At 33.9% G+C, this 26069-nt stretch overlaps 1 protein-coding gene across 2 annotated transcripts in view; it reads right to left on the bottom strand.

Annotated features, from left to right (window-relative positions):
• LOC102805680 (leucine-rich repeat and calponin homology domain-containing protein 2-like) overlaps positions 1-26069 on the bottom strand; it is a 210610-nt gene that overhangs the window by 18983 nt on the left and 165558 nt on the right. For both annotated transcript variants that reach the window (XM_085498287.1, XM_085498289.1), the window contains 2 exons: positions 23576-23702; positions 9874-9986 (listed from right to left, as the gene is read on the bottom strand). In XM_085498287.1, the coding sequence (XP_085354413.1) occupies positions 9874-9986; positions 23576-23702 (240 nt within the window). The remainder of the gene's footprint in view (positions 1-9873; positions 9987-23575; positions 23703-26069) is intronic.

The raw sequence follows: 26069 nt of genomic DNA, 5'->3' as shown, positions 1-26069 counted from the left end.
AGCTAAAGCGCTAGTTTCCATTTCCTATTGTATAGCTAATGAACTAACTTCCACTTCCTTTTATATAGCTAATGTACTAGTTTCAACTTCCTATTACATAGCTAAAGTACTAGTTTCCACTTCCTATTATATAGCTAATGTACTAGTTTCAACTTCCTATTATATAGCTAATGTACTAGTTTCAACTTCCTATTACATAGCTAAAGTACTAGTTTCCATTTCCTATTCTATAGCTAATGAACTAACTTCCACTTCCTTTTATATAGCTAATGTACCAGTTTACACTTCCTATTATATAGCTAAAGCGCTAGTTTCCATTTCCTATTGTATAGCTAATGAACTAACTTCCACTTCCTTTTATATAGATAATGTACTAGTTTCCACTTCCTATTATATAGCTAAAGCGCTAGTTTCCATTTCCTATTGTATAGTTAATGAACTAACTTCCACTTCCTTTTATATAGCTAATGTACTAGTTTCCACTTCCTATTATATAGCTAAAGCGCTAGTTTCCATTTCCTATTGTATAGCTAATGAACTAACTTCCACTTCCTATTATATAGCTAATGTGCTAGTTTCCACTTCCTATTGTATAGCTAATGTGACAGTTTTCACTTCCTATTATATAGCTAAAGCGCTAGTTTCCACTTCCTATTGTATAGCTCATGTACTAGTTTCAACTTCCTATTGTATAGCTAATGTGCTAGTTTCAACTTCCTATTGTATAGCTAATGTACTAGTTTCCACTTCCTATTGTATAGCTAATGTACTAGTTTCCACTTCCTATTGTATAGCTAATGTACTAGTTTCAACTTCCTATTATATAGCTAATGTACTAGTTTCAACTTTCTATTGTATAGCTAATATACTAGTTTCAACTTCCTATTACTGTGGAATACTTTATTTTCGCTGGAATTAATTTTCGCTGAAAAGGCTTTTTAGGCGTTTTGTATGGAATTTATTTTCACTGATTTTTGATGAGCTTAATGTCAAATATAGGAAAAAAGGTATATTCGCTGGATTTTATTTTCACGGAATCATCCCTTCAGCGAAAATAGCGAAAATAAATTCCAAGCGAAAATAAAGTATTCTACAGTATATAGCTAATGTGCTAGTTTTCACTTCCTATTATATAGCTAAAGCGCTAGTTTCCATTTCCTAGTGTATAGCTAATGAACTAACTTCCACTTCCTATTATATAGCTAATGTGCTAGTTTCCACTTCCTATTGTATAGCTAATGTGACAGTTTTCACTTCCTATTATATAGCTAAAGCGCTAGTTTCCATTTCCTATTGTATAGCTAATGAACTAACTTCCACTTCCTTTTATATAGCTAATGTACTAGTTTCCACTTCCTATTACAAAGCTAAAGTACTAGTTTCAACTTCCTATATTATATAGCTAATGTACTAGTTTCAACTTCCTATTGTATAGCTAATATGCTAGTTTCCACTTCCTATTATATAGCTAATGTACTAGTTTCAACTTCCTATTATATAGCTAAAGCGCTAGTTTCCATTTCCTAGTGTATAGCTAATGAACTAACTTCCACTTCCTTTTATATAGCTAATGTACTAGTTTCAACTTCCTATTACATAGCTAAAGTACTAGTTTCCACTTCCTATTATATAGCTAAAGTACTAGTTTCAACTTCCTATTATATAGCTAAAGTACTAGTTTCCATTTCCTATTCTATAGCTAATGAACTAACTTCCACTTCCTTTTATATAGCTAATGTACCAGTTTACACTTCCTATTATATAGCTAAAGCGCTAGTTTCCATTTCCTATTGTATAGCTAATGAACTAACTTCCACTTCCTTTTATATAGCTAATGTACTAGTTTCAACTTCCTATTACATAGCTAAAGTACTAGTTTCCACTTCCTATTATATAGCTAATGTACTAGTTTCAACTTCCTATTATATAGCTAATGTACTAGTTTCAACTTCCTATTACATAGCTAAAGTACTAGTTTCCATTTCCTATTCTATAGCTAATGAACTAACTTCCACTTCCTTTTATATAGCTAATGTACCAGTTTACACTTCCTATTATATAGCTAAAGCGCTAGTTTCCATTTCCTATTGTATAGCTAATGAACTAACTTCCACTTCCTTTTATATAGATAATGTACTAGTTTCCACTTCCTATTATATAGCTAAAGCGCTAGTTTCCATTTCCTATTGTATAGTTAATGAACTAACTTCCACTTCCTTTTATATAGCTAATGTACTAGTTTCCACTTCCTATTATATAGCTAAAGCGCTAGTTTCCATTTCCTATTGTATAGCTAATGAACTAACTTCCACTTCCTATTATATAGCTAATGTGCTAGTTTCCACTTCCTATTGTATAGCTAATGTGACAGTTTTCACTTCCTATTATATAGCTAAAGCGCTAGTTTCCATTTTCTATTGTATAGCTAATGAAATAACTCCCACTTCCTTTTATATAGCTAATGTACAAGTTTCCACTTCCTATTACATAGCTAAAGTACTAGTTTCCACTTCCTATTATATAGCTAATGTACTAGTTTCAACTTCCTATTATATAGCTAAAGCGCTAGTTTCCATTTCCTATTGTATAGCTAATGAACTAACTTCCACTTCTTTTTATATAGCTAATGAACTAGTTTCCACTTCCTATTACATAGCTAAAGTACTAGTTTCCACTTCCTATTATATAGCTAATGTACTAGTTTCAACTTCCTATATTATATAGCTAATGTACTAGTTTCAACTTCCTATTGTATAGCTAATGTGCTAGTTTCCACTTCCTATTGTATAGCTAATGTACTAGTTTCAACTTCCTATTACATAGCTAAAGTACTAGTTTCCACTTCCTATTATATAGCTAATGTACTAGTTTCAACTTCCTATTATATAGCTAATGTACTAGACTCAACTTCCTATTACATAGCTAAAGCGCTAGTTTCCACTTCCTATTATATAGCTAATGTACTAGTTTCAACTTTCTATTGTATAGCTAATGTACTAGTTTCAACTTCCTATTATATAGCTAATGTACTAGTTTCAACTTCCTATTGTATAGCTCATGTACTAGTTTCAACTTCCTATTGCATAGCTAATGTACTAGTTTCAACTTCCTATTATATAGCTAATGTACTAGTTTCCACTTCCTATTATATAGCTAAAGCGCTAGTTTCAATTTCCTATTGTATAGCTAATGTACTAGTTTCCACTTCCTATTGTATAGCTAATGTACTAGTTTCCACTTCCTATTATATAGCTAATGTACTAGTTTCAACGTTCTATTGTATAGCTAATATACTAGTTTCAACTTCCTATTATATAGCTAATGTGCTAGTTTTCACTTCCTATGATATAGCTAAAGCGCTAGTTTCCACTTCCTTTTGAATAGCTAATGAACTAACTTCCACTTCCTATTATATAGCTAATGTGCTAGTTTCCACTTCCTATTGTATAGCTAATGTGACAGTTTTCACTTCCTATTATATAGCTAAAGCGCTAGTTTCCATTTTCTATTGTATAGCTAATGAAATAACTCCCACTTCCTTTTATATAGCTAATGTACAAGTTTCCACTTTCTATTACATAGCTAAAGTACTAGTTTCCACTTCCTATTATACAGCTAATGTACTAGTTTCAACTTCCTATTATATAGCTAAAGCGCTAGTTTCCATTTCCTATTGTATAGCTAATGAACTAACTTCCACTTCTTTTTATATAGCTACTGTACTAGTTTCCACTTCCTATTACATAGCTAAAGTACTAGTTTCCACTTCCTATTATATAGCTAATGTACTAGTTTCAACTTCCTATATTATATAGCTAATGTACTAGTTTCAACTTCCTATTGTATAGCTAATGTGCTAGTTTCCACTTCCTATTATATAGCTAATGTACTAGTTTCAACTTCCTATTACATAGCTAAAGTACTAGTTTCCACTTCCTATTATATAGCTAATGTACTAGTTTCAACTTCCTATTATATAGCTAATGTACTAGACTCAACTTCCTATTACATAGCTAAAGCGCTAGTTTCCATTTCCTATTGTATAGCTAATGAACTAACTTCCACTTCCTTTTATATAGCTAATGTACTAGTTTCCACTTCCTATTATATAGCTAAAGCGCTAGTTTCCATTTCCTATTGTATAGCTAATGAACTAACTTCCACTTCCTTTTATATAGCTAATGTACTAGTTTCCACTTCCTATTATATAGCTAAAGCGCTAGTTTCCATTTCCTATTGTATAGCTAATGAACTAACTTCCAATTCCTTTTATATAGCTAATGTACCAGTTTCCACTTCCTATTATATAGCTAATGTACTAGTTTCAACTTCCTATTATATAGCTAATGTACTAGTTTCAACTTCCTATTGTATAGCTAATGTGCTAGTTTCAACTTCCTATTGTATAGATAATGTACTAGTTTCCACTTCCTATTATATAGCTAAAGCGCTAGTTTCTATTTCCTATTGTATAGCTAATGAACTAACTTCCACTTCCTTTTATATAGCTAATGTACTAGTTTCCACTTCCTATTACATAGCTAAAGTACTAGTTTCCACTTCCTATTATATAGCTAATGTACTAGTTTCAACTTCCTATATTATATAGCTAATGTACTAGTTTCAACTTCCTATTGAATAGCTAATGTGCGAGTTTCCACTTCCGATTATATAGCTAATGTACTAGTTTCAACTTCCTATTACATAGCTAAAGTACTAGTTTCCACTTCCTATTATATAGCTAATGTACTAGTTTCAACTTCCTATTATATAGCTAATGTACTAGACTCAACTTCCTATTACATAGCTAAAGCGCTAGTTTCCATTTCCTATTGTATAGCTAATGAACTAACTTCCACTTCCTTTTATATAGCTAATGTACTAGTTTCCACTTCCTATTATATAGCTAAAGCGCTAGTTTCCATTTCCTATTGTATAGCTAATGAACTAACTTCCACTTCCTTTTATATAGCTAATGTACTAGTTTCCACTTCCTATTATATAGCTAAAGCGCTAGTTTCCATTTCCTATTGTATAGCTAATGAACTAACTTCCAATTCCTTTTATATAGCTAATGTACCAGTTTCCACTTCCTATTATATAGCTAATGTACTAGTTTCAACTTCCTATTATATAGCTAATGTACTAGTTTCAACTTCCTATTGTATAGCTAATGTGCTAGTTTCAACTTCCTATTGTATAGATAATGTACTAGTTTCCACTTCCTATTATATAGCTAAAGCGCTAGTTTCTATTTCCTATTGTATAGCTAATGAACTAACTTCCACTTCCTTTTATATAGCTAATGTACTAGTTTCCACTTCCTATTACATAGCTAAAGTACTAGTTTCCACTTCCTATTATATAGCTAATGTACTAGTTTCAACTTCCTATATTATATAGCTAATGTACTAGTTTCAACTTCCTATTGAATAGCTAATGTGCGAGTTTCCACTTCCGATTATATAGCTAATGTACTAGTTTCAACTTCCTATTACATAGCTAAAGTACTAGTTTCCACTTCCTATTATATAGCTAATGTACTAGTTTCAACTTCCTATTATATAGCTAATGTACTAGACTCAACTTCCTATTACATAGCTAAAGCGCTAGTTTCCATTTCCTATTGTATAGCTAATGAACTAACTTCCACTTCCTTTTATATAGCTAATGTACTAGTTTCCACTTCCTATTATATACCTAAAGCGCTAGTTTCCATTTCCTATTGTATAGCTAATGAACTAACTTCCACTTCCTTTTATATAGCTAATGTACTAGTTTCCACTTCCTATTATATAGCTAAAGCGCTAGTTTCCATTTCCTATTGTATAGCTCATGAACTAACTTCCAATTCCTTTTATATAGCTAATGTACCAGTTTCCACTTCCTATTATATAGCTAATGTACTAGTTTCAACTTCCTATTATATAGCTAATGTACTAGTTTCAACTTCCTATTGTATAGCTAATGTGCTAGTTTCAACTTCCTATTGTATAGATAATGTACTAGTTTCCACTTCCTATTATATAGCTAAAGCGCTAGTTTCTATTTCCTATTGTATAGCTAATGAACTAACTTCCACTTCCTTTTATATAGCTAATGTACTAGTTTCCACTTCCTATTACATAGCTAAAGTGCTAGTTTCCACTTCCTATTGTATAGCTAATGTACTAGTTTCAACTTCCTATATTATATAGCTAAAGTACTAGTTTCCACTTCCTATTATATAGCTAATGTACTAGTTTCAACTTCCTATATTATATAGCTAATATACTAGTTTCAACTTCCTATTGTATAGCTAATGTGCTAGTTTCCACTTCCTATTATATAGCTAATGTACTAGTTTCAACTTCCTATTACATAGCTAAAGTACTAGTTTCCACTTCCTATTATATAGCTAATAAACTAACTTCCAATTCCTTTTATATAGCTAATGTACTAGTTTCCACTTCCTATTGTATAGCTAATGTATTCGTTTCCACTTCTTAATATATAGCTAAAGCGCTAGTTTCCATTTCCTATTGTACAGCTAATGAACTAACTTCCACTTCCTTTTATATAGCTAATGTGCTAGTTTCCACTTCCTATTACATAGCTAAAGTACTAGTTTCCACTTCCTATTATATAGCTAATGTACTAGTTTCAACTTCCTATATTATATAGCTAATATACTAGTTTCAACTTCCTATTGTATCGCTAATGTGCTAGTTTCCACTTCCTATTATATAGCTAATGTACTAGTTTCAACTTTCTATTACATAGCTAAAGTACTAGTTTCCACTTCCTATTATATAGCTAATGTACTAGTTTCAACTTCCTATATTATATAGCTAATATACTAGTTTCAACTTCCTATTGTATAGCTAATGTGCTAGTTTCCACTTCCTATTATATAGCTAATGTACTAGTTTCAACTTTCTATTACATAGCTAAAGTACTAGTTTCCACTTCCTATTGTATAGCTAATGAACTAACTTCCACTTCCTTTTATATAGCTAATGTACTAGACTCAACTTCCTATTACATAGCTAAAGTACTAGTTTCCACTTCCTATTATATAGCTAATGTACTAGTTTCAACTTCCTATATTATATAGGTAATATACTAGTTTCAACTTCCTATTGTATAGCTAATGTGCTAGTTTCCACTTCCTATTATATAGCTAATGTACTAGTTTCAACTTTCTATTACATAGCTAAAGTACTAGTTTCCACTTCCTATTATATAGCTAATGAACTAACTTCCAATTCCTTTGATATAGCTAATGTACTAATTTCCACTTCCTATTGTATAGCTAATGTACTAGTTTCCACTTCTTAATATATAGCTAAAGCGCTAGTTTCCATTTCCTATTGTACAGCTAATGAACTAACTTCCACTTCCTTTTATATAGCTAATGTGCTAGTTTCCACTTCATATTACATAGCTAAAGTGCTAGTTTCCACTTCCTATTGTATAGCTAATGTACTAGTTTCCACTTCCTATTATATAGCTAATGTACTAGTTTCCACTTCCTATTGTATAGCTAATGTACTAGTTTCAACTTCCTATTATATAGCTAATGTACAAGTTTCAACTTCCTATTGTATAGCTCATGTACTAGTTTCAACTTCCTATTGTATAGCTAATGTACTAGTTTCAACTTCCTATTGTATAGCTAATGTACTAGTTTCCACTTCCTATTATATAGCTAAAGCGCTCGTTTCTATTTCCTATTGTATAGCTAATGAACTAACTTCCACTTCCTTTTATATAGCTAATGTACTAGTTTCCACTTCCTATTACATAGCTAAAGTGCTAGTTTCCACTTCCTATTATATAGCTAATGTACTAGTTTCAAATTTCTATTGTATAGCTAATGTACTTGTTTCAACTTCCTATTATATAGCTAATGTGCTAGTTTCCACTTCCTATTATATAGCTAAAGTGCTAGTTTCCACTTCCTATTATATAGCTAATGTGCTAGTTTCCACTTCCTATTATATAGCTAATGTACTAGTTTCAACTTTCTATTGTATAGCTAATGTGCTAGTTTCAACTTCCTATTACATAGCTAAAGTGCTAGTTTCCACTTCCTATTATATAGCTAATGTGCTAGTTTCCACTTCCTATTATATAGCTAATGTACTAGTTTCAACTTGCTATTGTATAGCTAATGTACTAGTTTCAACTTCCTATTGTATAGCTAATGTGCTAGTTTCCACTTCCTATTACATAGCTAATGTGCTAGTTTCTACTTCCTATTGTATAGCCACGGTTACTAAAAAAGACGGTTAGGAAACGCTATTGTTAAAGGGTGTGAATCTGTCTAATCCCTCAAGGATGCATGTCACGCTGTGTACGCCTTCAATTGCTCGAGATTTCAAGGCCCACTATTTTGTTTCATTTTTGTGTCGATCACTTGATGTTCCGCGAATTTGAAATTTTAAGCTCGTTTTCGATAGAATATCCACGTTTAGTGCAAAAGCTCTACGAAGAATGACACGTACATTTCCGATGAGTACTCTTTGTGATTGTGATAACATTCAGAATCGAGAATCGTCATTTATCGTTTTCACTGTTGTCATGAAAGTAAGCTTGGGTCCCGGAAGAAAAAGTAACGAAAATTCTAATCCCTAAGTCACTATTTTAAAATACATTATATTATAAAAAATACTACCAAATGCATTTTTAGTATACTACTGTGCGTACTTATGAAGGTTGTGTGCGATTTGGGGGCTTATTAGAGTAAATTTGATCGTTTTGCTTTCGCATCACTGTATCAGCCATTTTGTTTAAAGTCGTAACACTTTTTTTGTAGACGCCGTAGAAATCGTTGAAAATGTATTCAACATTTTCCGCCAGTTTCATAAAATGTCTGTTTAATTGTTCTTGTCTGTCCTTGTTTCAGTTTTTTGGTAAATTGTTCATGTTGCAATATTCAGCGTGCCGTTAAATGTGGTTTTAGTCAACGCTACAATTTTTTAACACATTGAACTGTCGGTACAACTTTCTAGCAGTCTCTTCGCCAAATTAATTTTTCGAACCTTTTTTAACCATTCTTAATTTTATTGGAACTGCCTGTTGTTGCATATTTGGTCTGCTTACATGCATTTTGTAGAGCATGGGCGGGTTATTTCAGTTATCTTTTTGTTTTATTCCAACAAAATGTATGTGGTATCATGGCTCCTCATTAAAACTTTCGCATGGCTGAAATATAAACACTTGTATGGTTTCTTTGACGTCTTTTTTTCTGATCATGTTTTGTGGTTTTTTTTATTTCAGTTTTCTGCCGATCTTGTTCTTTAAAAACGAAAATGCCATACAAGACAGGCAAATTTGTATTGAGTTTAAAACCGAGCGACAGGTTTTGTCAGGATTCACTGTAACAACTTACACTTTAGTATTACTGAAAGTATCGACACAGACACAATAAAATGGCATGCAGTTGTTGATTGCAATGAACTCTGGGAAAAATGACGTCATATTTGCGTGATTTCCTGTCTGCATTTTATGTTAATGATTTATCACAGATTAGTACGTCTTTTGTTTCAAATGTTTGCCTGCGACACGCATCCAATGAAAAGAACATGGTTCGTTTCCTAACCGTCTTTTTTAGTAACAGTGTACTAGTTTCAACTTTCTATTATATAGCTAATGTGCTTGTTTCCACTTCATATTTTACAGCTAATGTGCTAATTTCCACTTCCTATTGTTATGTTTGTCAGCTTTCTCTTCATCTAATGATGAACAGAGAAAGTAAAAGGCCAAAAATCTCAACGAAATCAAATCAGATGCATGCATGAATAAACTGACGAACACAAAACATATCTTTCAGAAAAGTAATTAGAATATCCCTAACCCTAGGGTATATGCATCCAAAATCATACGCACCCTTCTGAGTTGCTCTAACTGTTCCATTTCTTCCCTTACTCGTTCCATTTCTCTTCTCATTGTAAATTTAGGATTGACGTCGTCTAAACTTTGCTTGTTTCCAATTGTAAATGCTGAAAATGTGATAAACAAGATATCATTCAGTAAAATCATGGAGGTAATAAGAATTTTTACCTCCATGGTAAAATCAAAATTGAGGATGAGATAAGATGAACTTCACAAATTCTAATAACTAACCATCTCAAAAATCTGATGAAACTCTTGTTTATATATATACAACAAATTAAATAATCCAAATATAATGCATGAATTAAGGATGTAGTTGACATAACAGTCACTATTTTATACTTTTTTTGTTTATTGTTTAGTTTGGTGGCATTTGTCTATCTGCATGCAATGGATGTGTTTCCCACTCAAAATATTAACCAGTACACCCAAAAAAGGCATTTTTAACAAAAAGGTTAGGACATGTGTTTAAAACAGCAGACCGCTCACTTTTATTTCAGGATAATCGGCTTTGAGCGCAAACAATAAATATTGACCTAATTTGCATAAGTTGGCCTACTTAGCAACGGAAACAACGCACACACGCTCTGTCTTTGTGATCGTTCTATATTAGTACACTGTGTGTGACAACACATCCAAAAATTAACGCTCCTTAAAATTGTTATTAGAATTATTATTAGAAATTACGAGAAGGAAGGGACAAAAAAGGAAGAATATGACTCCAATGTCCGAAGAAGCAAAACTTAGTCTCAAGAAAAACCATCGATCGTGGTATGAGTCCAGCGAATGTTTGGACTCCGACGATACTGCTGTGACAGTGCAACATTTATCTACATGTAGCTCAGACATTGAAGAACTAGAAGAAGTCCCAAGAAGTGCATCAGAAGGGAAATTATCATCACATGGTGACGATGATGGAGTGGCTGACACAGATGGATCGCTGAGACTGATCGATGTCTACATTAGGGCTCATACCACTAATTTAATTTCCATAGACGACAGTGTTAACATATGACGAGATTGCTATATGAAAATGACGAAGAAAGTTGAAAATATGGCTCAAAAATGGGAAATCAACATGCCAGTAATCAACCATATGAAAAAAACTAACATGTTGGCCAGCTCAAACTCTTGCAAATCTCAGGTAAACAAGACACACCTACTGTATTTGGATTGCACCAAGAGAAATCACTGGAAAAACACCACATTAACACACAGAATAAACCCACAGGTACACAGTCGCTAAGTAGTAAACAAAAGACCACATGTTGGTCTCACCTCTGACCCAGGTGATTATGCCCTCAAACAGGGAGCACCTGAGAAAAATAATATTTAAAAAATTTCATTGGTTCTTGCTGGGCATTTAAATTGAGGGCTACGAGCAGCCATTGGTTAATTAGCGGCATGAGACCTTAAATAGCTAACTTTCTCGGCGCCATTGCAGTGCTCAAGTTGCAATGAAAGGATTTGACATTGAAGGAAGACACACGGCACAGCTGGGGATCCCAATTTAAATGTTCAAATTCCGAATGTTATTTTTCCTCAGTCGAGAGAATTTTAACGTCTTTTGAAAAACAAGAAAAAAAGAGTTCCAAATAAACAGGAAAATGGTGATCGCAGGAAGAGTGATCGGTAAAGGACGATGTGTGATGGCAAAATTTGCCAAGTAAATGGGTTTACCGGCACCGATCCACTGGGGACTATATAAACAAGAAGCCTATCGGCTGAGATAGCCTCGCTGTTAGCAATGCACATTTTAATAAAAGAACAGAAGATATCATCAGAAAATGAACAGTATGTATAGTATCAAAGCAATGGGACTTGCTGTTTTCAACAAAAATTAAAAAATATCACTTTTCACCAAAAATGACAAAAATAATCATCAAAATTGGATAATTGAAGATATCACCACAAAATTAACAAATCTGAAAGAGGTCCACATGTAGTACCTATATATGTAATATAAAAACAACCGGACTTGCGGTTTTTAACAAGAAGTCAAAAATATCACTTTTTACCAAAAATGACAAAAATATTCACCAAAATTAGAGAATTAAAGATATCATTACAAAATGAACAAATCTGAAAGAGGTCCACATGTAGTACCTATATATGTAATATAAAAACAACCGGACTTGCGGTTTTTAACAAGAAGTCGAAAATATCACTTTTTACCAAAAATGAAAAAAAATATTCACCAAAATTAGAGAATTGAAGATATCATCATGAAATGAACAAATCTGAGAGAGGAATCCAACGGGTCTTTGAGGCTTACTTTCAATATGTACCCAAGGTACATATACACCAAGTATCAAAGCATTCAGGCTTGTAGTTCTCAAGAAGAAGTCGAAAAAGTAAAACATTCACACGGACGACGACAGACGACGACGCTCTTATCAGTCGCGAGTTGCCGTATGTTTTTACTGTTGATGGTATCTTTTATATTGTTCATACAGCTATAGCTGACTTTGATGGTATTTCGGTTGAATATTTTCGTGAGATTATTGCCAGTCAGGAAACACTTATCAATTAAATCCAAGAATCGCTTGCCGATACTGTTACGGACGTTGCAGCTATATGGTGGGTTGTACCAAAGGACATTACTGCGTGGCCGGTTTTTTTTACCCTTCTCGGTGGGGGACTCAAACTTTAATTGGTGTTTGTAGCCGCTTTCATGTAGAGCTCTTTTGTAGGGTGGCGCCACGGTGTAAAAGATACCATCAACAGTAAAAACAAACGGCAACTCGCGACTGATAAGAGCACCACAACTGATAAAACGAAAGTCAACAAACTATGCAATTGTCAGAAAAAAACGGCATGTCCACTGGACGGGAAGTGTTTGCAGTCCGGTGTGATATACCAAGCGGAAGTTACGCGCTTAGACAAACAAACTAGCGAAACGTACGTCGGTCTCACTGGAAATGAATTCAAAACAAGGTACAGAAACCACACTGTCTCATTTCATAATCAGGCCTCTAGAAATGCGACAGAACTAAGTAAACATGTTTGGTCACTCAAAGAAAAAAATATTGAGCACAGAATAACATGGAAAATTTTTGCTCGTGGTAGCCCGTACAGTAGCTCCAGCAAACGATGCATTCTATGTTTGAAGGAAAATTTATAATAATTTTTAGACCTCACCACTCCACACTAAACAAAAGAAATGAACTCGTATCATCATGCCGACACAGATCAAAAGCCTTATTATGTAACACTTAAACCTGTATGTTTTTTATTTTTAATTGTTAATTTGCGAAGTATATGTATGCTCGTTGGTGCAGTGAATTAAACATAAAGCTCCTGATGAGTGAGGTACTTGTACCTTACGAAACAGTGCTGTCGAGTTTCAATATTCATGTAGTTGTGTATTAATTCCTCTATTACCGCATATATATATATATATATGATCGTTGTCGGAAACTTGGACATTGTGTAGAAAGCACGCAGCGATTCAAACTGATCACAGCTGGCCTACATTAAAAATTGCAGTAGCTGCCACAATAAACTCAGTCGTGCGGTTCCCGGTTACTAAGGAAGTAACCATAATCTCTCACTTATGTCCAGTCAATAACTAAGGAAGTTTGATTGTGATTGGTCCAGGCATTTCTAAGATACAGGTCCGGACGCACGCACAGACGAACGCACACACGCAAGGACACACGGAGGTAAAAACATAAGTCCTCGTTTTCGGACTGCGGGGACTAAAAAAATAGGCTGAGATATATTAGAGTTCACGGCGAATCAGTTTTATTTGCAAGTTGTGAAATAAGGTAAACCAGAGTAGGGTCAATGATTTTCAGTATCGAAGGACTTTCGCGTGTGAATCCTGAGTTTCGAATTGTTCATCGACTGGTCACCAAATATTTATGACAATAATTAAATTTGACACGTTTTTTTTCTGAAGCCGAATAAGTTATTCATACATGTCAAGCTCTGTACGATTTTTTCAGGGCATGTGGCCGTTTTATTCGAAATTATTATATTGTGGGAATAATTTACGACACTGATCGTGACTTAATTTTGAAAATTGAATGTCAAATGCCAATGTGGTTTTGGTATCGTTATTTTTGGAATTAATCATTAATAATCTTCTCGTTTCTCCTAACAGAAGGTTCCAGTGCAGTTGCTTTCTCGAACGATACAAGTGTCGTACAACTATAGATTTGAAGTGTCGTTCGAAATTTAATAATAGTATTTTCATACTTTACTATCAAAACCACAATTTCGACCACTCATGTATCAGTGATCAGTGTTTGGGCGAGCGGACGGTGTTTTCAATGAGTGAGCCAGCGAGCTAAAAAAAACGATTAAAATGTGGTCGGTTTCCCGTCGGACAAAACCGCACGGTCGGAAATTAACCAGTAAGCAGTCGATATACTACTTTCCCGGAAGTAGCAAAACTGGGGTGCAAAAATACTCTTGCTTTGTCACAGCAGAAAATACAAACATGTTAGAATGTTGATAGTCGATAGAAGGGAATTCTATTTTGTAAAAGCGGAAGATTGGGCAAAATGAGTAGTGTATTTGCAGACGGCCATCACTTACTTGAAAGTTGCACGATGAATTATGACTCTCTAAGTGATTACTTTTCTCTCCCATTATACATTGTGTGACCCTCTAAGTTGGACACTAATTAACCTAGCCTTTGACGTCACAGTGCACAAATAAATCCTGCTCGCATTCTCGTCTGACCCAATAGAGGGCGCTTGAAAATTGCCAAAATGGCGGCGACTATATGGAATATTATATGGTATCATAACTCTATTAATTTTTAATTTTTTTTATTTGTTTTGTCCATTATTTAAATAAGTGTACATAACTGCTGCTATATGGCCAACAATATTGACAGGATTGACCTTTCCTTTAAGAGGTATGGCTCTAGAAGCCCAATCATTAAAACAAAATGGCCGCCAGCCAGCCATTTTGAATCAGATCTGAAAAAAATATGATGTGCATCAGGAACCTGTAATGTCTAATATATGTACCAAGTTTGAATGAAATCCATCCAGAAATGCTTGATATTTGATGATTTTTTAGCACAAAAATGAACACCATTCGGCCATTCTGAATAGGATCGTCAAACCAATATATCTGTTTATCTATGACATGATGTATAAGGAATATTTAAAATTTGAATATAATCAGTCAAAACAAGTCGGAGATATGGGTCTAGAAGCCCATTCATTAAAACAAAATGGTCACGAGACAGCCATTTTGAATCAGATCTGAAAAAAATATGATGTGCATCAGGAACCTGTAATGTCTAATGTATGTACCAAGTTTGAATGAAATCCATCCATAAATGCCAGAAATGCTTAATATTTGATGATTTTTTAGCACAAAAATAGCCACCATTTGGCCATTTTGAATAGGATCGTCAAACCAATATATCTGTCTATCTATGACATGATGTATAATGAATATTTAAAATTTGAACATAATCAGTGAAAGCAAGTCAGATATGGCACGAGAACCGCCAGTCGGCCATTTTGAATCTCATCTGAAAAACAAAATTATTTGCATGAAGGTCCCATAATGTCTAATGTATATACCCAGTTTGAACCAAATCCATCTGTAAACAGAGGTATGTGCAACCTAGAAAATATGCCATATGCCAGTAACAATTTGCGAGTCGCAAGTAGCAAAATATGCCATATGCGAGTAGTAAAAACGACATATGCGAGTGGTAAAATGTATCATTTGCGAGAGGCAAAAAAGGCCTATGCGAGGGGTCAAATGTGTTTGCGAGTGGTAAAACAAAGGCCAGGAAAATGGGTGTATGGGAGGGGTAAAATGAGTCATTTGTGAGTGGTAAACATTATCCTTTAGAATGCGTACGGAACCTTTGGTACATGTACTACAGAAATGCCAGTTTGATCAACGGCTGGATTTGCCTGTGTATGATAAATAACGTACGTTCAAATGCGTTTTATCATGATAAAATCAAATATTTACCATGATTAGGAAATGATGTGTACATGGTTGGTTAAGATTGGCATTATGCTGTTAAGGTTTTTACTTTAGGTGTGATTCATATATAAAAATAATGGTAGCAAATAGGTGTCAACCGAACGCGAACAAGTAGCCTACATGTAGGTGTCAACCAGCGCACACCACCCGGTACTCAACATTGCAGTCGGCCAGTGTACGCGGATAACATTGTGAAGGACGCAAATAAATTAAGCTTGAACTACTATTTCCATGTAGTGCTTTTGTTTATTATTCATTTGAGTGCTTATAATCAAAAAGTTCGTTCAGTAGTCTGCATAGAATCGATGTTCGCACAGAAAACATGACAGCACAATAATTTGATAAACGACCATGAAGGTGTCTTCATGAAACAGCCATCACACACCACATTAACATGTGACAATTTTTCTTTGTTTCGGTAAAATTAGTATGAACCCGTGGTCTGCGTTAAATAATCATAGAATTATAATTGTAGTCAGTAAAAACGGGTGGTCACAAAAGGGTCGCGACTATAAAAGGGAATTCATGTGTCACGCGCCGCCGGTTAAATAAAAACAATGGCAGGCTTCAAAAATAGTCACACCTCGGAGAGGTGTTAAATTTGCTACAAGCCAAATGTAAACTAACATACAATTCCAAGATAATACATCGACACGAATTAGTACTAAATAAAGTGCATGTGATGTCCTTCACACATGGAGTGTATTTACAGGCAATCCCGATCAAATTGATTTTGAAACAAATTTAAACAAAGAAGCGTCTGCCGTTGCTTCATCGGTGTAGAGAGACAACATTTATGGGTAAATAGAAGACTTAGCCTCAATGCCCCAAACACTTCGACCTAACCACTTTACTTGTATAAGTAGTGAAAAGTTGTATGTTTCTTTAAAATAAGAATGGACATGTTAGCGTTGAAATAAGAATGGACATGTTAGCGTTAAAATAAGAATGGACATGTTAGCGTTGAAATAATCACAGAAGTACAGTTATCATCAGTACAGATAAACTTGTTGAATAAAAACTCACACGCGAGCCAATAAAAACAATGGCTAGATTCAAAGTAATTTTGTCCCAGACAAGACATGAACTGAGGTCAAATCCCATCCCCTTTGTCAAAATATACCGATGTTTTTCAGTGAGTGTCGAATGACGGACGTCGGGACCGTTTGGAGAAACCAACAGGTAACGATATTATTGGGACACGATCGGTAGACATTCCAAACAAATGAAATTATTAACGAAAGACGAGATTTTTCTAGATATTTACAAACATACATGTACTGTCATACTAAATATATGCAAAATTTACAAATACACAAAAAAGTGTAATATTAGGTTTTATTTTAGCCTTAGAAATATTTTCTTTCATTCAGTCCATGCGTGGGACTTCTATTTAGCTTCATGGTCCTTCGGCTTGTCTTCGCCTTGGGGGAAAACAACAATAATTATACAAATCGTAAACACATTGCAAAGACTCAATGCAATCAGGAAAAGAAACCCAGACAACTATATCGTACTTCTGTTGAAATACATTTTGTAGCAGTGTGTTACGTCAAAATATTGTTTAAAATAAAATAGTCAATCCCAGCCAAATCTAGGTCAAAGGGTCAGATTGCGTGCATATAATTATAGATAGCAAGTTGTGTTGTATCCGAACGACGATTGCATCGTGTGATTTAAATTTATCACGATTTACCTTGCAGTCAATATGACACTCGTCACCTTGCCGTTTGTAATGTATTTCACAAAGTCATCTTTTTAAAATGTCATTTTACTCTTGATCTTGACCATATTATTTTATTCTCCTTACCGCCATGGTAATTATTTGATTTTATTATGATAAAACGCATTTGAACATACGTTATTATACACAAGCAAATCCAGCAGTTGATCAAACTGGCATTTCTGTAGTACATGTACCAAGGTCCTGTACGCATTCTAACGGATAATGTTTACCACTAACAAATGAGTCATTTCACCCCTCGCATACACATGTTTTCCTGGCCTTTGTTTTACCACTAGCAAACAACACATTTGACCCGTCGCATGGGCCTTTTTTGCCTCTCGCAAATGATACATTTTACCACTTGCATATGCCGTTTTTACTACTCACATATGGCATCTTTTGCTACTTGCGACTCACAAATTGGTACTCGCATATGGCATATTTTCTAGGTCGTACATACCTCATAAACAGCCGGGAAATGCTTGATTTTTAGGATTTTTCAGCACAAAAATGACCGCCATTCGACCATCTTGAATCAGATCGTAAAACAAAATAATGTGCATCAACGTCAATGTATATACCAAGTTTGAACAAAATCTATCTGTAAACAGCCGAGAAATGCTTGATTTTGATGATTTTTAGCACAAAAATGGCCGCCATTCGGCCATCTTGAATCAGACCGTGAAACAAATTGACGTGCATATGTATAATATCATGTACGATGTATATGTGAAGTTTGATTGTGATTGGTCCCGGCATTTCTAAGATACATGTCCGGACGCGCGCACGGACACAGGGAGGTCAAAACATGTCAAAACTGTGTCCGAACGGGGACTAAATAGTAGTTTGCATGCACAAGTTCACAAAAAATAAAAGAATAGCATGATAGTGTAAATTGAATGTCTACAACATGTTATGTAGAAGACATAGTGTACATACCTGACATAGTATTATGTAGAACACACAGTGTACATACCTGACATAGTAGAACACACAGTGTACATACCTGACATAGTTTTGTGTAGAACACAGTGTACTTACCTGACATAGTATTATGTAGAACACATGGTGTACTTACCTGACATAGTATTATGTAGAACACATGGTGTACATACCTGACATAGTAGTATTATGTAGAACACAGTGTACTTACCTGACATAGTATTATGTAGAACACATGGTGTACATACCTGACATAGTATTATGTAAAACACATAGTGTACATACCTGACATAGTATTATGTAGAACACATAGTGTACTTACCTGACATAGTACTATGTAGAACACAGTGTACATACCTGACATAGTTTTGTGTAGAACACATAGTGTACTTACCTGACATAGTTTTGTGTAGAACACAGTGTACTTACCTGACATAGTAGTATTATGTAGAACACACAGTGTACTTACCTGACATAGTATTATGTAGAACACATGGTGTACATACCTGACACAGTATTATGTAAAACACATAGTGTACTTACCTGACATAGTACTATGTAGAACACAGTGTACTTACCTGACATAGTATTGTGTAGAACACACAGTGTACATACCTGACATAGTAGAACACACAGTGTACATACCTGACATAGTTTTGTGTAGAACAGTGTACTTACCTGACATAGTATTATGTAGAACACATGGTGTACTTACCTGACATAGTATTATGTAGAACACACAGTGTACTTACCTGACATAGTAGAACACACAGTGTACATACCTGACATAGTTTTGTGTAGAACACAGTGTACATACCTGACATAGTAGTATGTAGAACACACAGTGTACTTACCTGACATAGTATTATGTAGAACACATGGTGTACATACCAGACATAGTATTATGTAAAACACATAGTGTACATACCTGACATAGTATTATGTAGAACACAGTGTACATACCTGACATAGTTTTGTGTAGAACACATAGTGTACTTACCTGACATAGCTTTGTGTAGAACACAGTGTACTTACCTGACATAGTAGTATTATGTAGAACACACAGTGTACTTACCTGACATAGTATTATGTAAAACACATAGTGTACTTACCTGACATAGTACTATGTAGAACAGTGTACTTACCTGACATAGTATTGTGTAGATGTTTGACATAGTATTATGTAGAACACACAGTGTACATACCTGACATAGTTTTGTGTAGAACACATAGTGTACTTACCTGACATAGTTTTGTGTAGAACACAGTGTACTTACCTGACATAGTAGTATTATGTAGAACACAGTGTACTTACCTGACATAGTATTATGTAGAACACATGGTGTACATACCTGACATAGTATTATGTAAAACACATAGTGTACATACCTGACATAGTATTATGTAGAACACATAGTGTACTTACCTGACATAGTACTATGTAGAACACAGTGTACTTACCTGACATAGTATTGTGTAGATGTTTGACATAGTATTATGTAGAACACACAGTGTACATACCTGACATAGTACTATGTAGAACACATAGTGTACATACTTGACATAGTATTATGTAGAACACATAGTGTACATACCTAACATAGTATTATGTAGAACACATGGTGTACATACCTGACATAGTATTATGTAAAACACATAGTGTACATACCTGACAAAGTATTGTGTAGATGTTTGACATAGTATTATGTAGAACACACAGTGTACTTACCTGACATAGTATTATGTAGAACACATGGTGTACATACCTGACATAGTACTATGTAGAACAGTGTACATGCCTGACAAAGTATTGTGTAGATGTTTGACATAGTATTATGTAAAACACATAGTGTACTTACCTGACATAGTACTATGTAGAACAGTGTACATGCCTGACAAAGTATTGTGTAGATGTTTGACATAGTATTATGTGAAACACACAGTGTACATACCTGACATAGTACTATGTAGAACACATAGTGTACTTACCTGACATAGTATTATGTAAAACACATAGTGTACATACCTGACATAGTATTATGTAGAACACATGGTGTACATACCTGACATAGTAATATGTAAAACACATAGTGTACATACCTGACATAGTACTATGTAGAACAGTGCACATGCCTGACAAAGTATTGTGTAGATGTTTGACATAGTATTATGTAAAACACATAGTGTACTTACCTGACATAGTATTATGTAGAACACATGGTGTACATACCTGACATAGTATTATGTAAAACACATAGTGTACATACCTGACATAGTACTATGTAGAACAGTGTACATGCCTGACAAAGTATTGTGTAGATGTTTGACATAGTATTATGTAAAACACATAGTGTACTTACCTGACATAGTACTATGTAGAACACATAGTGTACTTACCTGACATAGTATTATGTAGAACACATGGTGTACATACCTAACAAAGTACTATGTAGAACAGTGTACATGCCTGACAAAGTATTGTGTAGATGTTTGACATAGTATTATGTAGAACACACAGTGTACATACCTGACATAGTACTATGTAGAACACATAGTGTACATACTTGACATAGTATTATGTAGAACACACAGTGTACATACCTGACATAGTACTATGTAGAACACATAGTGTACATACTTGACATAGTATTATGTAAAACACATAGTGTACATACCTGACATAGTATTATGTAGAACACATAGTGTACTTACCTGACATAGTACTATGTAGAACACAGTGTACATACCTGACATAGTACTATGTAGAACACAGTGTACATACCTGACATAGTATTATGTAGAACACATGGTGTACATACCTGACATAGTACTATGTAGAACACATAGTGTACATACTTGACATAGTATTATGTAGAACACATAGTGTACATACCTGACATAGTATTATGTAGAACACATGGTGTACATACCTGACATAGTATTATGTAAAACACATAGTGTACATACCTGACATAGTACTATGTAGAACAGTGTACATGCCTGACAAAGTATTGTGTAGATGTTTGACATAGTATTATGTAGAACACACAGTGTACTTACCTGACATAGTATTATGTAGAACACATGGTGTACATACCTGACATAGTATTATGTAAAACACATAGTGTACATACCTGACATAGTACTATGTAGAACAGTGTACATGCCTGACAAAGTATTGTGTAGATGTTTGACATAGTATTATGTAGAACACAGTGTACTTACCTGACATAGTATTATGTAAAACACATAGTGTACATACCTGACATAGTACTATGTAGAACAGTGTACATGCCTGACAAAGTATTGTGTAGATGTTTGACATAGTATTATGTAAAACACATAGTGTACTTACCTGACATAGTATTATGTAGAACACATGGTGTACATACCTGACATAGTACTATGTAGAACAGTGTACATGCCTGACAAAGTATTGTGTAGATGTTTGACATAGTATTATGTAAAACACATAGTGTACTTACCTGACATAGTATTATGTAAAACACATAGTGTACTTACCTGACATAGTATTATGTAAAACACATAGTGTACATACCTGACATAGTATTATGTAAAACACATAGTGTACATACCTGACATAGTACTATGTAGAACAGTGTACATGCCTGACAAAGTATTGTGTAGATGTTTGACATAGTATTATGTAGAACACACAGTGTACATACCTGACATAGTACTATGTAGAACACATAGTGTACATACTTGACATAGTATTATGTAGAACACACAGTGTACATACCTGACATAGTACTATGTAGAACAGTGTACATGCCTGACAAAGTATTGTGTAGATGTTTGACATAGTATTATGTAGAACACAGTGTACTTACCTGACATAGTATTATGTAGAACACATGGTGTACATACCTGACATAGTATTATGTAAAACACATAGTGTACATACCTGACATAGTACTATGTAGAACAGTGTACATGCCTGACAAAGTATTGTGTAGATGTTTGACATAGTATTATGTAGAACACAGTGTACTTACCTGACATAGTATTATGTAAAACACATAGTGTACATACCTGACATAGTACTATGTAGAACAGTGTACATGCCTGACAAAGTATTGTGTAGATGTTTGACATAGTATTATGTAAAACACATAGTGTACTTACCTGACATAGTATTATGTAGAACACATGGTGTACATACCTGACATAGTACTATGTAGAACAGTGTACATGCCTGACAAAGTATTGTGTAGATGTTTGACATAGTATTATGTAAAACACATAGTGTACTTACCTGACATAGTATTATGTAAAACACATAGTGTACATACCTGACATAGTATTATGTAGAACACATGGTGTACATACCTGACATAGTATTATGTAAAACACATAGTGTACATACCTGACATAGTACTATGTAGAACAGTGTACATGCCTGACAAAGTATTGTGTAGATGTTTGACATAGTATTATGTAGAACACACAGTGTACATACCTGACATAGTACTATGTAGAACACATAGTGTACATACTTGACATAGTATTATGTAGAACACACAGTGTACATACCTGACATAGTACTATGTAGAACAGTGTACATGCCTGACAAAGTATTGTGTAGATGTTTGACATAGTATTATGTAGAACACACAGTGTACATACTTGACATAGTATTATGTAGAACACATGGTGTACATACCTGACATAGTATTATGTAAAACACATAGTGTACATACCTGACATAGTACTATGTAGAACAGTGTACATGCCTGACAAAGTATTGTGTAGATGTTTGACATAGTATTATGTAGAACACACAGTGTACATACCTGACATAGTACTATGTAGAACACATAGTGTACATACTTGACATAGTATTATGTAGAACACACAGTGTACATACCTGACATAGTACTATGTAGAACAGTGTACATGCCTGACAAAGTATTGTGTAGATGTTTGACATAGTATTATGTAGAACACACAGTGTACATACTTGACATAGTATTATGTAGAACACATAGTGTACATACCTGACATAGTATTATGTAGAACACATAGTGTACATACCTGACCGAGGTTGAAGAATAGGAATACTTGTGTTATTATGAGAATTGGATGAAGTGATCTCATCATGCTGCATTAACCTGTCATCCAAGTCATCAGAATTGTGTACTGAAGATGGATTGTTGCGATTCTGTTGACAGATGTAGTACAATACTATGTGTGAACAAATTACACTTACGTAAAGGCTTTAAAATAATGAAGATTAAAGATTAAACCTCCCTTTGAAGATTTATTAGAACTGATCTAACTATTACATAACACTCATACCAGCATAATACCAGATGTGAGCGCAAAATCTAATCAAATGTGCATATAATATAAGAAAATGCATAAATTAAGTTAGAACAAGGCATGTCAGAGATATGGTTCTGGAATAACATTCAATAAAACAGAATGGCCACCAGACGACCATTTGAAACATTAAGAGTGTGATTTGCATAAACTGAGAGGTATATTGTGATTCAGTTCATTCCACCTAATTGGCTTAGCTTGGCATACTAGATCAATCAATTTATTAACTCATAACAACCTACTGAAGGAGGTTAAAGGTTACAACAACAACAACAAAAATTACAGATAAAAATTAATCAAATTACAATGGCTAATAGTTAAAAGACAACCAGAAACAGACTAAATTGAAGTTAGTAACGGAAATATATAATAAAGTAAAATGAAACACCAACAAAAAACTAAACTGAATATAAAAACAAAAACCCAATGAATAGGTTTAAAAAAAAAGTTAATGACTAAGAAGGTGCTGCTGTCTAATAGCAAAGCTGTATTTCAGATATTGTGCCAGAGGAATTGCTAAGTTATTATTTGACATTATTTTTATGAATTTATTTTCAGGTGTGAGATTAGTAAAGTCAGGAATAATCTTTTCTGCTTCATTGTATAAAACGACCCTCTCTTTACTATATACTGGGCATATTATGAGGAAGTGATGTTCATCTTCAATATCATTTTTATTACACAATTTGCAGATTCTGTCGCTACTTTTGATTCTGTTGTGTCTTCCTTTTTCAATTTCTAAACTGTGATTGCTCAGTCTGAATTTAGTTAGGGTACTTTTCAGTTCTTTATTTTTTAGCTTAATTAAGTAGTTTTCCAAAATGAAGTTTGTTTTAAATTTTTTGTAAGTCCTCAGTTTGTTTTTTGTATTAGTGTTTTGTCTGTTATCATCATTAATTGAGTTAATCCAATGTTTTATAAATACATTTTTTATTTTATCATATATCCGTGACATTTGTGACGATTTTAGCTCATTATTGTCAATATCTGATAGTGTTGTATTTGTAGATTTCAGTACTGAGTTAAGTTCATTGTACCACTTACTTTTTATAGTCTTGTTAAGTAGGAGGGCTTCCTTAATAATGGGGTTTTGAATTTTGTTTAGGTGGTTTGTATATTTTATTAACTGTTTTTTAATGAATAAATCGATAGGATATCTACCCAACTCACTATAAATTCCCAATTTCGGAGTGTTTTTTGAAACACCTAGGATGAAGCGACAAAAGCTGAGGTGTACATCTTCTATAGTAGAGTTGAATGAACTTTCTTCAGCCCATACTTCACATCCATATATAAGAATTGGTCTTATTAGTTTATCAAACAATGATAACAATAATGAGGGACTGAGGCTTTCATTATGACCTAATTTGGCTTTCAAAGAGAATAATGCTTTCATTCCTTTGTATTTCAGATGTTTCATAGCAGCTTTAAATTTTCCATTAGGGCTGAGAACAATACCTAAATAATTATAATTTCTCACGATGTTAATCTCATTCCCTTCAAAATAGAATAAATCACTGTCATAGAGTTTATTATTTTTATTAAAAACCATAATTTTTGTTTTTTCTGTGTTCACAGCGAGTTTCCATTTCTGTGTGTATTTTGAGACATTATCAAGGGCATTCTGGAGGCCACTTTTGGATTTAGAAAGAATAACTATATCATCTGCATACATTAGACAGCTGATTGGTGTGTTATTTAAATTTGGTGGATCACATGATTCATGGTCCAGGGTATTAGTTATGTCATTAATAAAAATGTTAAAGAGTGAAGGGCTCAGATTACACCCTTGCTTAACACCCAGTGTTGAATTAAATTGATTGGTTAGTCCATCTTTCATTTTTATTTTATATTTTATATTACTGTACATACTTTTAATAATTTGATACATTTTACCTGTCACCCCATTGTTTAATAGTTTCCAGAATAGACCATCATGCCAAACACTATCAAAAGCCTTTTTCAGGTCTACAAAACAGGCATAAATTTTGTTTGTTTGCTTTAGCTTCTTTTTTTTTCATTCACTGTATTTTCATGCTGATTGTTGTTGGTGTGTTTTTCAATAATAGTTTTCAATATAAATAGGTTGTCAGTTGTACGACGACCTTTTCTGAAACCAAACTGTTGGTGGGACAAAATGTTATTTTTCTCAATAAAAGTGGTTAGCCTTGTATTAAGGATACTTGTAAATAGTTTGCCAAGGCAA

Source organism: Saccoglossus kowalevskii, chromosome 1, assembly GCF_978046115.1.
Source record: "Saccoglossus kowalevskii chromosome 1, keSacKowa6.1, whole genome shotgun sequence".
Taxonomy (NCBI): Eukaryota; Metazoa; Hemichordata; class Enteropneusta; family Harrimaniidae; genus Saccoglossus; species Saccoglossus kowalevskii.
This window is presented reverse-complemented; position numbering and strand designations above follow the sequence as displayed.